This window comes from Dermacentor variabilis, chromosome 11 (assembly GCF_050947875.1).
Source record: "Dermacentor variabilis isolate Ectoservices chromosome 11, ASM5094787v1, whole genome shotgun sequence".
Lineage (NCBI taxonomy): Eukaryota > Metazoa > Arthropoda > Arachnida > Ixodida > Ixodidae > Dermacentor > Dermacentor variabilis.
Window position 1 is genome coordinate 30993958 of NC_134578.1, and position 16112 is coordinate 31010069.

Genomic DNA, 16112 nt, shown 5'->3' on the forward strand with positions numbered 1-16112 from the left:
AAGACAAAGGCCTCTCTCAGCGAGCTCTAGTTACAGTTGTTTGCATAAACTGAGTTCATATTATGCCTACAACTTTTGTGAAAACATCTACTTTTATGCCATGCTCAACCAGGCGCCCTTTTTGGACATCAATACGAACGGCTGTGTAATCTATCGTACAGATCTGCAGCCCTACCCTTTTCGTTCCAAGGGACTAACATTGGAATACAAAGGAAGCCTGAGCCTGGTACTAAAGTTTCGGCGCATGGATTTGCATTCGTCCTGACAAAAACAAGTCTCCAACTCCAAACGTGGCTCCAAGCTCAGGATTCTCGTTTACGCCCACTGTCGTCCACTTAAAGATCTCTAACTTCCTGTCGAACCCCCTTGTTCCGACGCCCTCAAGAGTTTTGCAAGCGAATGCCACTAAAAACAAATTCCATATACCTGCCGGAAGCAAAGAAAACGGCAGCATTCTTTGAATGAGGCTTTCGTTGGGAATGAGGCTTTTGTTGATAGGCTTGCGCTTCGTACATGCTGTTCTCATCCATGTGGTTCAACTTTGCAGCGCTGCTTTTCAAAGGCAAGCAGTCTTTGCTCTCTCGCGTTTTGTCGGCGCCGCTTCCCTTCGCTCGAGTTTCGGTTGAAATGGAACGTTTAACCCACCTCGGGACAACTCGTTGGCGTCCTCGCAGGTGAGCAAGATGATCTCGCAGATGGAGTCCGTCTCCAATACGCTCGAGCAGAGACGGCTCAACTTGAGGAACGAGCTGCGCACCTTGGAAGACGAGAACTCGCAGCTCAAGAAGGCGCTCTTCCGCGAGCGCCGCAAGACGCTCAACAAGAAGGCGAACGATTCGCCGCTTCTTGGAGAGCGGATGATATCGCCTCCCCCGCCCTTTTACCGTGGGGAGAGCAACGTGGACTACGACTCGCTGCGTCAGTTCCTGTTCGCCCCGACGATTCTCAGGTAACGCCAAGTTTCATAGAAAATGTATGATAGACCACTTGATTCGCCTTGTTTCTAAGAGGAAATGGGCAGCAGGTAGTGAGAAGAAAGCAGAATATTTTCTCGAGCCAGTCGAAAGTTAATGTGGAGCGAGACGACTAGGACGCGAACTTGTGCCAGCACGCATGCAACTAAAGCACAAAGACTAATGGAATGAGAAATCAGAAGCACAGCTTTCGAGAAGAAATGAGAAGCACAGCAAAAACCGTTTTTATGTATTAAAAAAACATCAGTTTCGCCCCAAAGTGCGAAGCAGTGACATCGGCAGCAAGCTTCAGGGCTGCGCTTGGACTCCACTGGCCATGTTCAAGTTGTACGCCGGTGCGACATGCTGGCGTGGCGCAGCACGCAACGAAACTGCTGCTCGGTATAGAATTACGAAACATGCGCCCCTGGCAACAACCAGGCGCACCACAACGCTGGCGAAGTGAGGAGCGTCGCAGGCGTCGCACCTCCAAAGGTCATGAGATGAGACCGACTACACGGGAAGCCATAGATGGAAACAATGGGCCTTAGTGAGCGCCCAGCTAAATATTGAACAACGCTATGTTGACCTTCACTGCCCGTTGTGCTCAGATTCGTGCACACAAGCAGCAGCTCACCAGGAACGCCAGTCTGCTGAAAAAAAGTTACCTGCGCGCACCGCTCGTGCCACCACGTTGACCTGGGGAGGTATTCTGTAAGAGTCCACCTAGTGGACTTGTCCATTTCGTCCGCTGCTGAAGTGCTGATTGGCTGGGCTGGGCTGCGCGTCCGCAGCAACCAGGTGCCACAGCCAATCAGCATTTCAATAGCAGACGAAATGGACAAGTCAACTAGGTCACTTTCTCTATGACTAGGTAGTCTCTTATAGAATACATCCCCTGGCTTTGACACCCGAGGTGATCGAACTACGCGCGGACGATGCATCAGGCTTCGTTTCGTCCCTGTCGCAGCCAAACGCACTCCGCGTCTGTGGAGGTCCTCTAACCCACCGCATGAAGCCGCGCGTAGAACGTCGACCGTAGGGTCGAATAGGCTGTCTCAATGTCCTCCTCCCTGGAGGACAACGAGGCACGCCAATTGAGCGGGACAGGTCAACAGCGACGTTGGCGCCAACAACGGCGTTTCTTGCTCCTCGAGCGTCCGTATTATCGCTATCGCAAGCGAAACGCTGCAACTGATATTAATGTTCATAAGAGAAGGAATTGAGTTGGGCAGCGCTGCGTGAATGTCGACGCAACATCTTGTGTTTGTAGGTTCGATAGTGTGCTTAAAAATTTTCTCACTTGTGGATTTCTACCTAACCATATGCCGCTTTCTAAGGCGTTTGCCTTCCCTTGGCACTTATTGCGTTACTGTAATAGAAGAGCGCGTCTCCCGTTCAACAAACTAGAGGACCTTCCCAACAACACGAACCTGCCTTCTCGTAGAGTGGGTTTCGGCCCCTATGAATCTCGCGCGATAATTTTCTGGCTGGATAGTTCAAACTATGTATGTGTCGTTTCTCACCTGTCACTGCAATTTTGCTGACAAATCCCTATGGCACGCCCTTTGATGTTTGGCTTTGCTTTGAGAGCAGCGAGCTTCGACGCTGAACAGCTTACTGCAGGGAAAGACGGTTCTGCTACATAAATGCGTTCGTTCTTTTTCTGAATTTAACTCTGTCTTGCAACATTGGATACATAGGCCGTCTACCCGGTTCCAACTACATATTATGCACGAAATAAACTTGGTCGTATATGTGTGACGTACTTTTCTCTATTTATGTCGTAACCTGCATTATGCCAATAATATAACTTATCTGCTGGTAGAAGAAAAGGAGAGCTTCTCCAGCTAACCGCCGGCATCAAACCATGCCACGTCGCTTTACTTCAGCGCAACTTTGGATTGCTCATGCCGCTTCTGGATGTTCCATGCCGATTAGATGTTCAATCTAATTAGGATACTAGCGCCACGACACATACGTGTTTAGACTTACTTTTACGCGCCCCAGATTCCCACCTGCGGACGAGAACGACTCATTGGCAGACTTCCTGTTTGATGGCCCTGATAGCAGCGCCTCTACGTCCAAGGTCAGCACTGTCTTCGGCGCCACTCCTGGAACTTCTGGAAAGGCCAAGAGAGGGCGCGGAGGTTCGCCCACCGGCTGGAGCGCCAGCAACGTGATGGGTAAGGCTAGACAGGCCTTATACTGAAAGGGCCTGGCGTCACTTCTTGATAAAATACGATGCCGCCCTTGCAACGGATACGGCAAAAATTTGTATCTATAGGACACGGCGTCATGGCACCCGCTCTGCTTACAATCGCGCGCGCAACCACACACACGCACATTTATATATCCTCTCTCTCTCTCTCTCCATATATATATATATATATATATATATATATAGAGAGAGAGAGAGAGAGAGAGAGATTATTGGAAACTATTTTGTGGGGTCGGCCGTCGCATGGCATCCATCAAAAGAAAGTATATATATATATATATATATATATATATATATATATTGGGCTATAAGCCAGTGTCAGAATTATTCCAATATGTTTGTGCAGACTCTATTAGAAGAAATTCAGGGTAGTAAATTTCCAGCACCTAAGAAACATTATTACTACTTATGCTTGACCTAATGGATCTGCCTGCATATGCCTTAATCTGAAAACGAATCTTGTAAAATTGATTGATTGCTTATTCGATTGATTGCTTATTCGATTGATTGATTGATTGATTGATTGATTGATTGATTGATTGATTGATTGATTGATTGATTGATTGATTGATTGATTGATTGTGTTACTTTCGCACGGGTGCAGGCGGTAAGCGTTCCGGCAGCCTCAAGCGAGGTTGGGGAACCGCAGCGGCGCGGGCCAGGCCCCGACCCCTCTTGCGCACCCTGACCGGAGTCGAGACGGGCGGCGCGAGCTCCAGCGCGGCGCCTGTGCCCGCGTTGAATGACGTCATGCTCCTGGGAGGCTCAGCGCCCGCCATGACGCCCATCGCGCTGACGCCTCCGCCCCTGCCTGCCTTGGAACAAAACGAGATCGACGATCTGGCGCAGAGGCTCCGCAACCGCAACAACAAGTTCGCGGGCAAAAAAGAGGAGGCGTTCACCATCATAGAATGGAACGCTTCTATCGACTGAGCAGCCAGGCGTTGGCTGGACGTATTGGCAACTATTAAAATTCACGCCTGGAAGGAGACACCGGTTTTGGGCACCGCTTTTCTTTGGAATAGCGACATGAAAGACAGAGGCAGAAAAGTAAGAAAAATCAGGAAAACCTAAAGGCGTTTTTTTTTTAATTGCTACCATGTGACGCTGCAGATGGTGAGGCAATGTAAAGTTGAGAAAGAAGTTTCTGAAATTTGAATGTGGAAGTAATTATTAATGATAGTTAACTTGCGCTAAACTTTATTGTACTCTTCATAAAGGAAAAGGCACATCGAAGTGGAAGAAAATTACTTGCACCGATGAGAGGCGCACCCACAACCGTTGCACAACCCGTGGTATGATTTAACGACTGCCAACTCTGCTCACATTCTTGAGTAATTTTGTACGGTACCCAAGATTTCTTAGCCAGTTTGTCAATCATGGTCGTGGCGGACATGACAGTATCCTTTCAACTGCATGCGTCACGTAGTGCGTGAACTCGGGTGCAGGCCACGAGTCATTGAACCCCTCGTATGCTAATTCGAGAGGAAGATCCTCACGATTGAGAAGGTTCAGCAATAGAAACTATTTTGGGATAGAGGTCATTCTGAGTGATTTATGACCTTGAATGATCTTGAGTCGCATGTGCTTGTACAGGCTGGTACTCGCGAGCACTAAGGTTCCTGTCCATACAGTGCAGAAATAGATATTTAATTTCATTACCTCAACACATAAGCAAAGTCTGCCCGACTCTTGGCCAATACCCGTGAGTTGGTATGCGCCAAACTCAAGGGCATCATCATCATCATATTCAGTGTTTCTGTCGGAACGCGTGCCCTCAGGCCAACAGTTTCCAACGTGTGCGAGCCTGGCCACTAGGTGCACGGTTGATTACGGCGCTACTTTCAAGGCACCAAGAAAGCAGACAGATTTGTCAGCGCAGGAACAAAATTTAAAAAAAACACGATAACACAAACTCCGAGCACAGAAATAGCGGGTTGAAAGGATTGAGGTCACCTTGAAAAGGTGCGACTGAATGAACGAGTAAGCGGCAGAGACTGCAGCGCAGTGTCTTCAACAAGCGCAAAAATAACAAGTGAACGCTTTCGTGAATCAGTGTGCAGCTCCTGTCGTGCACAAACCGACCAGACAACGTTTCTCCAATCCAATCCAATCCAGACAACGTGCCGTAGCCGCTGTCTACTTCCTCTTCGCAACGTTGCAGCTTTCTGCGCACAGATCTCTCGCTTCGCTATTTTCTCACTGGCCGAATCAGGTAATGGACGACAAAGAAAGGAAAAATTCCACCTGAGAACACGTTCGTTTCGATTATCGAACGCTTCTCATCTCCATAAGAATGACATGCCAGTAGGGTAATTTTCCTTTTGAGAGCTCGGCCTTTTTTTTTCTTTTCAAATGCTGGTATGCTGGTTCAGGCACTTTGCGGTTCGAGTTATCGTATATATATATATGTCGCAAATAGAGAGCAAGATAGAGGGAAGTTTCCTTTCTTTATCTTTGCTCGTTCGCTTTTTCTTCTTCCCAAGAAAATCAGATAAAAGGTGGCGGAAGAGAAGAAAGACCGGCCCTTGGGAAAGAGTCCTTCCTTTACTCATGGTATGTGGAAGGAACGCTGGAGGGCAACACAACACGACCTCACTAACTTTATCACTATAGGACTGTATTTTCATTAACTTCGCAGGTAAAATTCTTGGTTGCTACTGGAGACAGGGTGGGCGAAACTTCCCTTTTTTGAATTTTCTCTTGTAGCCTCAGTGCCTTTAGGTCTGTGTGACGTCATGTATTTCCAAGGCACTTATTTCGTATTGGTGACCAGTTTGGCGCACTACAAGTTAGAAACATTCCGTGAACTGGGTAAGAATGCGATGTAATATTTTGACGCTTTTATAGGCTAATCCCTAAGGCCAAATGTGTAGACGCCGCCAATTTCTATACGATGTGGAGGCGTGCTACTACGGGAACTTTAGCACGACCTTGCCATCCTGCTCTCGTTTCTACGCCTTGTACGACAATGCCGGCCTTTCTCTTAAAATAAGTATAGCAGCTAACATAGTACAGAAGCGTGATTTGCAAGCTCATCTCGACTGAACCCTATATAGATGATTTGCTTAAAGGAAACACAACAGAAAGGAAAATTTGATGGAACCCATTAGTTTTTACAAACGTTATCCCTTCACTTTTGTAACCCGTATACCATAAGTAAACGTCATTTGTGTCATTTAACCTCGGGCCTAAAGTTAGCATCATTCACTGAAATATATACAGGAACAAATAACATGCAATGCCAATGCTAGGCCTCATGTTACCTCGTTCATTACTAACTGTTCAGAAGTATATTGACATACGATAGATGGGAGGAAATACCATTTGTCAGGAATTGTTGTTCACAGACCGTGAAGCAGTCATGTGGAAAGTAGTTGTTAACACGGCAAATCGGTCTCAGCTGGAAAGAATGAATGAAATTATGCGGTTTCACGTACCCAAAACTACGATTTCATTATGAGGCACGTCTCCAACGTGCCCATATGGGTGCCTATACGGGAGGCAACTAGACCTAAACATTAACAGCGCGATAGTTTCTGCATGAAACATCAGTTCTGGTGGTCCGCAAAATATATATAGGCTATCTAGATAACGCAAATTCGTTTCTTGTTTGTCTTCTATGTAAAGTGCGGCGGCACTCAATCAGTAGAGAACTCCTCGGAAAACGGCGGGACAAAGTACCTACAAGAAAAATATTTTATAGGTCTACAAGAAATGTACAAACTATATATAGACTGTACAAGTGTTTTTGCATGGTGCCTGTCTCCTGCGGAGATGCGGCGTTTGCTCGGAAGACAACTTCTTGAAGAACTAGGAGACAGTCCTTACAGTACGTTGCGGAGTTAGGCGTTCATACCAGCGCTCGCTTGAATATGAGCTCGTCACTCTGTAATAATAACAACTTTGCTCATCTACAAGCAATGTATGGACCTTTCAAGGATTATCTAAATTAATTATTGCAATGTCTGTCACCTGCGCCGACACGCTGCTACGCTCTCCTCCTGGTGTGAAATGCGGGACAAAGTGTATAGAGGAAAATATTTTCTTTGCCGATCTAAACGAAACATATATGCTACCAATAGATGATGTACATTCACTTTTAGGATACTCTTTTTCTGAGGCACCTTGGGGTCGACTTGAAAGACAACTTTGACTTGAAACGTTACAGTCCCTACAGAATAACATTTGTTATGTTCGGTGGTCTTCGATAAGCTATAGACTGTCTGTAGATTGTCCCAAAAATGTGTTGTAAGGTTTTTCTCACGCGATGCAGCGCTAACCACTCGGGAGAAGACTGACGAAAAATGCGACACAGTCTCTGCAAGAAAACGTGTCGACCTGTGACCCACAAGAAATAGGCAGGGTAGCGCGGTAATCTATATATTTTCATTTTCGTAATGTTTGTCCTTTAACCCATGGCCGGGGCTACTTCGAAGATAGGTATAGTGAGAAGTCCAAGACAGTCCGTACAAGAAATATATGCAATATAGCATAAACGACCATCTATGGACTGTCCGATTTCCTACTTCTGCGGCTTGTCTCCTACAGACGCGACGCTGCCAACTCGGAAGAGAGCTTTGACGACAAACTGCTGCGGACGGAGTCTCTGCGGGAAACATTATTTTTGGCGGATGAAGGCGCCGCCACGCCCCTCCGGTCACCGCGGCCAGCTACTTTTCTCCGAACGCTTCGCCGAGCGCGGAACAGGCGAAAAGGAACTTCCTCCGGGCCTTTCTGCCGGACATTCTATTTCCATCCGACACGGAGAGGCGCCGAACCGCTACGTGCCGGACACTGCTGCGTAAGCCTGGGACTCCCTCCCAGGCAGGATTCCCCGCCGACTGTCCGACTGACTGCCTGCTGGCATTCGGTCGAGAATTCTTTCTTTCTCCGAGCTGGCCTTAGCCTTCGTTTCCGCGAGACTAATCTCGCGGACCGGAGGAAGTCATAAAGACCACTTACCGTGACTTTAAGAAGAATGAGTGGGAGAAGAAGAAAGGAACTTGAGAATGTTACTTTCGGTCATTGTTCAGCGACCACGAGAAAGCTTGGCATTGGGGAAGTCCCTCGCATTCTATTCGCGGGATTCACACGCGAACCCGCGAGAGCGTTTGACACTCCGACGGCGTTCTTCCTCTAGCCGCGGACGGCGTGGAATAGCCGTAAAACAAGAAGAAGAAGAAAGCGTGGCAATTTGACAAAGGAAATATAAGAAGAGAGGGGAAGAACTTTCTTTTCCATCTTCTTGGGGCGACAACGAAAGACGCAGACGCCTATTTGCATACACGGAAATGGGACGCCTTTAGAAAACAGCCACATCCCCCCACATCCAACCGCCACCACCGCCACAACCACGCTCCTCTGGTCCAATCTTTTGGTGGCCCCGCGCAATCACGCACGAAAAGAAAAAGAAAAATGAAAGAACGGGACGGCCTGGCACAGCGGCGCTAAACGCCAAGCCCTCGGGGGTAAGATCGACTTTCCAGATGGTTGAAGGAACCTCCGTGCCTCAAGCTCTCGCTCGGCGGGCAGCGTTCGTGGGCGCTTTCGTCTCAGTCATTTCTGCTTTCTCTTGTTTCTTTTTTTCCTTTCCTTCATAGAGAAAACTTCTACGGCGCCCACATTCACCTTATCCTCGCATCCCTCCCTTACTACTCGTCGCCCTTCCTCCTCTCATCTCGGTCTGCCCCGTACACCTCGTTCTACCTCCTTGCTTTTTTTTTTTGTCGGTCGGAGGAGACCTCGTTGTTCCTCGTATGTACGGGCGCATACGAGAGAGACGCGACGTCTCGTACGCACGCGAGCTATAGGCCCGCTCGCAGGCACCCCAAATGGGTCATTGCCTCCCCTACCATCGGCACCTCTTTCGTATCCTCTCGTACGCGCCTAACCTTGGCTCCTCCTGCCGAAGCAAAACAAGCCTCTCTCAGTTTCGCCAGTACGACGATGAAAGAGAGAGGGATCGTGCGTTGTTAGCGGCGTCGGCCTTTTTTTTTCTTCTCTTTCTCTTCCAGCACCTTCTTTCTTTGACTTCTTCTTCCATCTTCCTGGTTCCGACGTTTATATAAAGAAATGGGCCGGCTCCATCCCTGGCAAAAACTGCGAACCTAAGCACCTGATCGTCATATCCATACCGTTACGAAGGAAGGTGGGGAACGGCCACGAAGAAGCAACATGAGGACCCGTAGCCTGGCCTTCACCGGCGTCGCGATGCTTCTAGTACTGCTCGCCCTGACGGAGCGATCCACGGCCCAGAACGGCATTGGCACTGTGGCCATGGGCCTGATACAGTCTCTCTTCTCGGGTCAGCTCGGCATCGCCGGAATGCTTCTCCGTCTGCTGACTTCGGGCGCGTCGTCCGCCTTCGGCTGGATCGGACGTCGCGAGGCCGTGAACCCGTCGTCGCCGGAGCAACACCCCGAGGACGCGTACTTCAACGCCATCCGGGCGCTGGACGACAGGGACTGCATCTCGGCGCTCCTGTGTCACGTGGCCAAGGCTCCGACCAAGTTCAAGTCCTTCGGACGCGACGTGACGGCGTACTTCAAGCGGCACGAGTTCGACGGCTCGCCGAGCGTGGCCCACTACCGCAAGGCGTTCGAGCGGGGCCTCGCGGGAGAAGAGTGCACGGTGCCGACTTGCAAGGCCGACGTGGTGCTCCTGGGAAGCCTGCTGGCGGGAATGGTGTCCAATCCGTGAGGTCGACGCGACGTTTGTTCGAGTCTTTGTTGTGGACTGGATGTCGTGAATTGAAATGCCATATTCTAGAAGAGGCAACGGCGTGTTGATAGGGGCGAGCAAGTTCGGCTATGCCAGCTCTGTCGCCTCATTCGAAGCTTGAAGAGCACTCCACCCTTGCATGGCCCCGTCGGTTGTTATGCCTTGGAAACACGCGTTATCACAAACTCATATTCAGGAATAACGGTACCAATATAAAGCGACTACGGAGAGGAGACAGTGAAGACGTCCGGTTAGCTTAATACGAAATGCCGTGACAGTACTGACCATAGAAATCCGACTTATTCGAACATCGAAAGCACCTGGACGATGTACGTTATATAATTGAAAAGTAAGCGCTGCGAGCATCTACCAAAGAATGAACACGCCTTTTATGCAATCATCTGTGGGTCTTATAAGGACTACATCATGGAGGGTTCCGAGATGCTGGACTAAGTGTGATGGGAGAAGGGGAAGTCCATCTTTTCACTGTGTACAAAGAAATGAAGGAGTCGCACAATGTCACATCCCAGCAATTGCTTTATCTTGTACTTAGTCTACAATCATTTATTGGTGGAGCTAAAATATTCTCATTACTTGTAACCCGCAGCTCTGTTAACAACGAGCGTATTGCTTATGTGTGCGATGGCTTCGGAAAAGTCCAGAAGTACAGCGTTTTTATAATCAAGCTGTCACGTGTGTCATGTGCGCACTATTGCGGAGAAGCGCCGCAAGAGAAGTGTCTTCTTTTTATTTGACCTTTTTTGCTTGCGTGCAGACTGTGTGTCTATTTAAGGTCATCAAAATTTCTTCACCAAAGATATTCGCACTGGTGTTCAGATTGTAAGCTTCAAAGAGAAAAACAGCAGTCGTTAAAGACCGTGGCATGCCAGTTTTGGTTCAGAGCACCGAGCATCATAATATCAGATGCTCGGTGCTTATCAGAGCATCATAATAAATCTTTAACGCCTATATCTCCACAATTGATCGTAAATAAACCTATGAACGACCTTCAGCCTATTTAAAGTGATATGTGCTAGAGTTTTCTAGTTGAAACTAGGGAATCACCGATCGCTAATTCTTAAAAGCGGTTTTCATCGGCCACCGTCAATAGCGAGGAAGTAACCCAACTTAGTCATGGTTTTTCGCGTCCCTCATGCCGTTGCCTTTCTCCTCGCCTGCTCCGTGGGACTCGGTAGAATTTTCAATCTCCTCTCATAACAGGTAAAATTGGCAAACATTGGCCGGAAGCATTAATCACTCCCTTCGGCATGTTATTCTTCCAGCGTTGGCCCTCGTCTGTCGAGAAAACGCAGTACTCATGGCGGTTGTACGAAAGTTTCCATTACATCGTTTCGGTCATTGTTATGCAGCCGATATTTCACTGAGGCCTCATCACTTCTCAAAGTGGACAATTCTTAGTCATTAAGAGCGTGCATGTCGTCACATTTATGTTCTAACACAAGTGGCATTTTCGTACAAGATGATGTCAAACCTACCTACCTCTATTTCTGTAAAATAAATACTCTTTTTGTTAAATCCTACATTGGCGTTCGTCTCGACTACGGGGGATAAATCCTTCGCTGTTTCTTTCACGCTGTTGAGCAGCATATCTGCAACAAGTTTCTTGGCGATTGTGGCGTTCTCCGGTTGGGCACGAGATGACAGAGTATCCAGCTGCGAAGGCTTTTACAAAGGTGACATTCTCGAAATCAGCCTTGCACTTCAGGAGGTAAGCGCTCATTCATGTTTACTGATGGGCGCCTCTGGGGCATGGGGCGCTGCTTCTGTCGCGCTATCTCCAGCAGAAAGCTTTGTTTGCGTTGGTAGATTTGCAAGGGACCTGGCCAACTCCGCCACTGATCTTGCAGTGTCCAGGATACACTGCATTTACCACTCGCCAAGGAATTGCCACTTTCACGCACGTGCTAAACGTGTCTTCAGTGTACCTTAACCGCCATTCAAAAGTGATACCAACATCTAAGAAATGGCGCGCAAACGCCTCGGATGTCTTCCCTGAGGAGGAACCATATATACGTTCTCACTTCTGTCGAACGTGCACTTCTCATAAGGTATGAAGGATCTCGCACGTGTGTGTGTGTGTGTGTGTGTGTGTGTGTGTGTGTGTGTGTGTGTGTGTGTGTGTGTGTGTGTGTGTGTGTGTGTGTGTGTGTGTGTGTGTGTTTGTGTGTGTGTGTGTGTGTTTGTGTGTGTGTGTGTGTGTGTGTGTGTTGAAGGGGCTCATGGATGTTTTTCGTTAATTAGGGATAAATGTACTTATGTTTCCTGAGAAGGGATATCCGCCTGGCTGGGTAATTCATATATGTAGAGACTTTCGTAACCTTTTACGTATCCGTTTATGCGTTTGTACGAAGTAACAGACAGAACTGTGTTCCTTGGGAACGCCAGCTGAAGCGGTGCCGGAGACCGTCCTGTAGAGTACTATTTCCAGAATTCGTCTATAACGCGACGGCGAGAACCGCACCCTGTCCTACTTACTACCCGTGTGTCAAAGTAAACGCAAAATTTGTGCCGCGGGCACGGAAACCTTGACATTTTAAAAAGAGACCAACCGCGCACCCATTTTAGGGCGGCGGCGCTTTCAGGCTTCCTGACGCAAATCACGCAGAAAAAAAAAAGAGAGAAGCAAAGAAAGGAAGGTCAGCCTACTGCCGTCACCTGCCGCCTACGTGTCATCACGAATGCAGAGAGGGCCTTAGCGAACCTATTTCGAGGAAGTCGCTTCAGTCATTACACCACCTCCTTATACGTGCAAATCTGCGCACCGGTCCTGATGGAGGAAATGAACGCGTATATAGGCCACGCATGCCAGCGCATAACTGAATGCGCCGTGGTGAAAATTTAAACGCGGCCTTTGTCGGGAATAGTTGTCGCCGAAAATGGCCGTACGCATACCGAAGTAAAGAGTGCAATTTGAAAGAAGGAAATATTTTATCACATTAAAGTATGGATCCTTTCTTTCCCTTTTTTTTTTTTTTTTGAAGAGTTTACTCGGGCGTGTTCTATTGTGCATTTCTGTGTGAAGATAAACGTTTTGTACTTACGCGGCCGTAATATCTTAATTCAACACGGTAGTTTTCCACGGTGGGGAAATCGCCAAGTATTTCGCTTGGCGCTACACATTGTCGTAAATGCAATACCATCAAAAATCTCTCCATCTGCGACCCCTTCCGAGGCTACACTTGTTAAAGGCTGGCCATTAGACGTCTCTTCTTTGTGAGGTCGGGACACCGGGAAGCATTATTGTGACGGACCGGTTATTTTTCTTTTCAACGAGTTGAATTATATAAGCTAATGACTTGAAGTGCATAATTTGAGATATATCTTCAGATATAGTATTCTCCGCCGTTCGAAAATTGATACTAGAGGAGTTACAGAACCGTCATTTTTATGGCAAATATTGGTTTATAATGATCGAAGATTACAAAAAATGGCGTTGCCGCTTGCGGTGACGCAAGCGACACGTGGTCGCAAGCTTGCTACGTGGTCGCATTTCTACCTAATGTGGGCAAGTTACAGTGCGTACCTCACGGCAATGACAGTATCACTTGCTGCGATTTTAAGGAGAAAGCCCTAAGTGGCTCATAACCCAATGGCCTTGAAAAAAAAACGCGCCGTACGGTCCCATGGTACACCAACTATCATCATCATCAATGGCTCATACCCCTAAGCAAGCAAAAAATACAATGACTCATCCCTTTCGTAATGCTGAGGCTACAAGCACTCAGCAAAGTGACGCGGACAGTACACACATTCATTGGAATCACACATACAAACGCGCAGAAACGCGGCATCTAGTCGAGTGGTAAAAAAAATATCCACGCCACCTTCTCCATGACTCATACCCCAATATATGCGACGGCTCATACCGCCGTAAGGCTGAGGCTACAAGCGCTCAGAGCAGTGAAACGAACAGTGCGTGCATTCATTGAAATCACCCGTACGGCGCATATAAAAACATACGTTTCAATCCACAGCTGAGAGGATGCATCCTCAAATCCAAGAGGAAAGTCATTGACACGAGTCTGACCCCGCTATACGGGCGCGCGAAGACGCAGCTAAGCGTCGAAAACGAGCCCAAGAAGCGGAACTGCGAAGGCAGCAACGCGACGATGCGAGACGGCGCATAATCAAGTGCGCAGCAGACTTTCACCTTTACGTATCACAAGAGTGTAACAAGCTGCCTAACTCCTCCGTTATTTAACTGGGTGCAAGAGCAGGGCGTCAAGAACTCTTGGCGGGACACGGATTCACCTGTTCAGACGAGAACCACTATTTCGACCAACTATCTTTTCTGATTTCAATTCCACAACGAGAAAGCATTGTTTATAACCCGCTGCCATTTGCAACATCTCTTTCTATTATTCCGAGTACGTGTGTAGTAAATATATAAACAAATTAATTTATGAGAGAAGCATTTCTTAATCTTTTTCCGACCACGCCGGCTGTCATTCGGCATGTTATATTTGAGGAGGAGGAGGAGGAGTAAGAAAAACTTTATTGGTTAATCAGAGGGAAAAGGGAATAAGGAAAAGGGTAGGGCGGGAGGGAAGCGGTTGGGTGGGTCCCCATTCCAGGACACCAGTGGTCCTGGCTACTCTCTCCGCCTGGTCCAAGAGGCCCCTTTGGGCCCCCAACCCCGGCCGGGCGAGGAGGATCTCCCACGGCTCCCTATTGTAGGTAAGCATCCCAGTTGAATGTCTCCTCATCAACGCTTATGTCTTTTTTTAGTGCCATTCTTTTTTCTTGTCGAATGCTGAATAGCAGTTCAAAACTTTGACGCAACGCAACTTTGCCGCTTTTCTGTTATAAAACAAATGTGCGTCTATCTCCGTAGACTAATGAAGGTGCGCCTGTCTTCTTCGAATAGAATCAGCGTAATTGGCCTATGAAACTTATCGCCCGTAAACAACCGTTCATAGACGGCGGGCTGACCTTGTCTGCAAGCTCGCACAACTATGCAATTTCTCTCTGTAATGGACCTTGTCCCAGGGCACAGCCGCAGCCCTCGGCGACCAACCGCTGCAGACGTAGGCGTAGAGCGCTTGGTGCCCGTCGCAGGTCTTCGTGTGCAGGGTCCCAGGCCCACTTTAGAGAAAGGGTGAGGTCCGCCCCAGCCGAAAGCCTCCGGACATAGACTTCCCGCGCCTTAGTGAGGTTACTGTGTTCACGATCTGTCAGCGCAACAATAGACTGAGACTAAAAAAAAAGAGAGTGGCGATCAGTTAATTGTAGCACTGGAAGAACGTGAACATATTCAAACTCGCACCGCCCTCGCTACTTGTGTAGGAGATTACTACGCTTGCGGGCTACTTCATTTTGCGGCAACGCAAGAAATGCTAGAGGAGGCAGATGGCGCACTAGTAAAAGCGCTTCTGAAGGAAAAAGAAATACCCCATTCTTTATCCGCGTTACTCTAGGCTGGGGAAGAGTAAACATGTTCTTCTCTTTACACCAGCCAAATAAGACCAAGGACACTGCTGAGTGCTAAATTTGACACAATTTTTTTTTCTGCCTTCCTCTTCCGCGTCTCGGCAAATGCGAAGCGGTCGCACGTGGTATAGCTACGATGACTCCAGCCTCTATTCCGAGAAGCCTAAAGCGCATTCAAACGCTGCCGGACTAGTTGGCGTAGCAACGCATCTTCAGAAGCTCCACTTCCGTGGCTTTCCCTGCGTTACCACAGAAAGTCATCCGCAAGTACGGAGCGCACACGAACTCGAGCCCGTATGCATCGTCGGCAGAAGAAAAAGGTGCAAACACATTCGCGTATACTGTAAAAGAAAATCACTGCAATATCGTCGCTCACTGCGGCCCGCCACGGTGATACAGCGGCTATGGTGGAATGCTGCCGAGCTCTAAGTACGTGGATTCATTTCCTGGACCTAATTTAGGTGGAGCGGAAGGGAATGACGCTCATCTGTTCTCTAATTCGCTTTGTGGGGTCGTTAAAAGAAAACCAGGTGATTGAACTTATTCAGGCACCGCCCGCTTCAGTTCCTCTCCTAGTCTCGTTGTTGCTTACACAGCGTTTGGTACTCAGCAGGCGACATTGAGAAAGCCACGCAAGTAGTTCGGCCGGGGAGGCGAACTACTTGCGTGCTACGCGCGTTACGCTGAGCACTTGTTTCGGATCTGCTTGAGGTCCTACTGAATCATTGCTTCATGCACTAACAAACTAAAGCATGTAGATGTAG

The 16112-nt window shown here is 48.2% G+C and overlaps 1 protein-coding gene across 1 annotated transcript; it reads left to right on the plus strand.

Moving 5' to 3' along the window:
* The first annotated feature begins 669 nt into the window (after nt 1-669).
* On the plus strand, nt 670-4107 carry LOC142563185 (uncharacterized). The gene is made up of 3 exons (XM_075673735.1): nt 670-949; nt 2964-3139; nt 3779-4107. Exons 1-3 carry the CDS (start codon nt 684-686, stop codon nt 4105-4107), a joined length of 771 nt encoding a protein of 256 aa, XP_075529850.1. The 5' UTR covers nt 670-683.
* Nucleotides 4108-16112: the final 12005 nt, after the last annotated feature.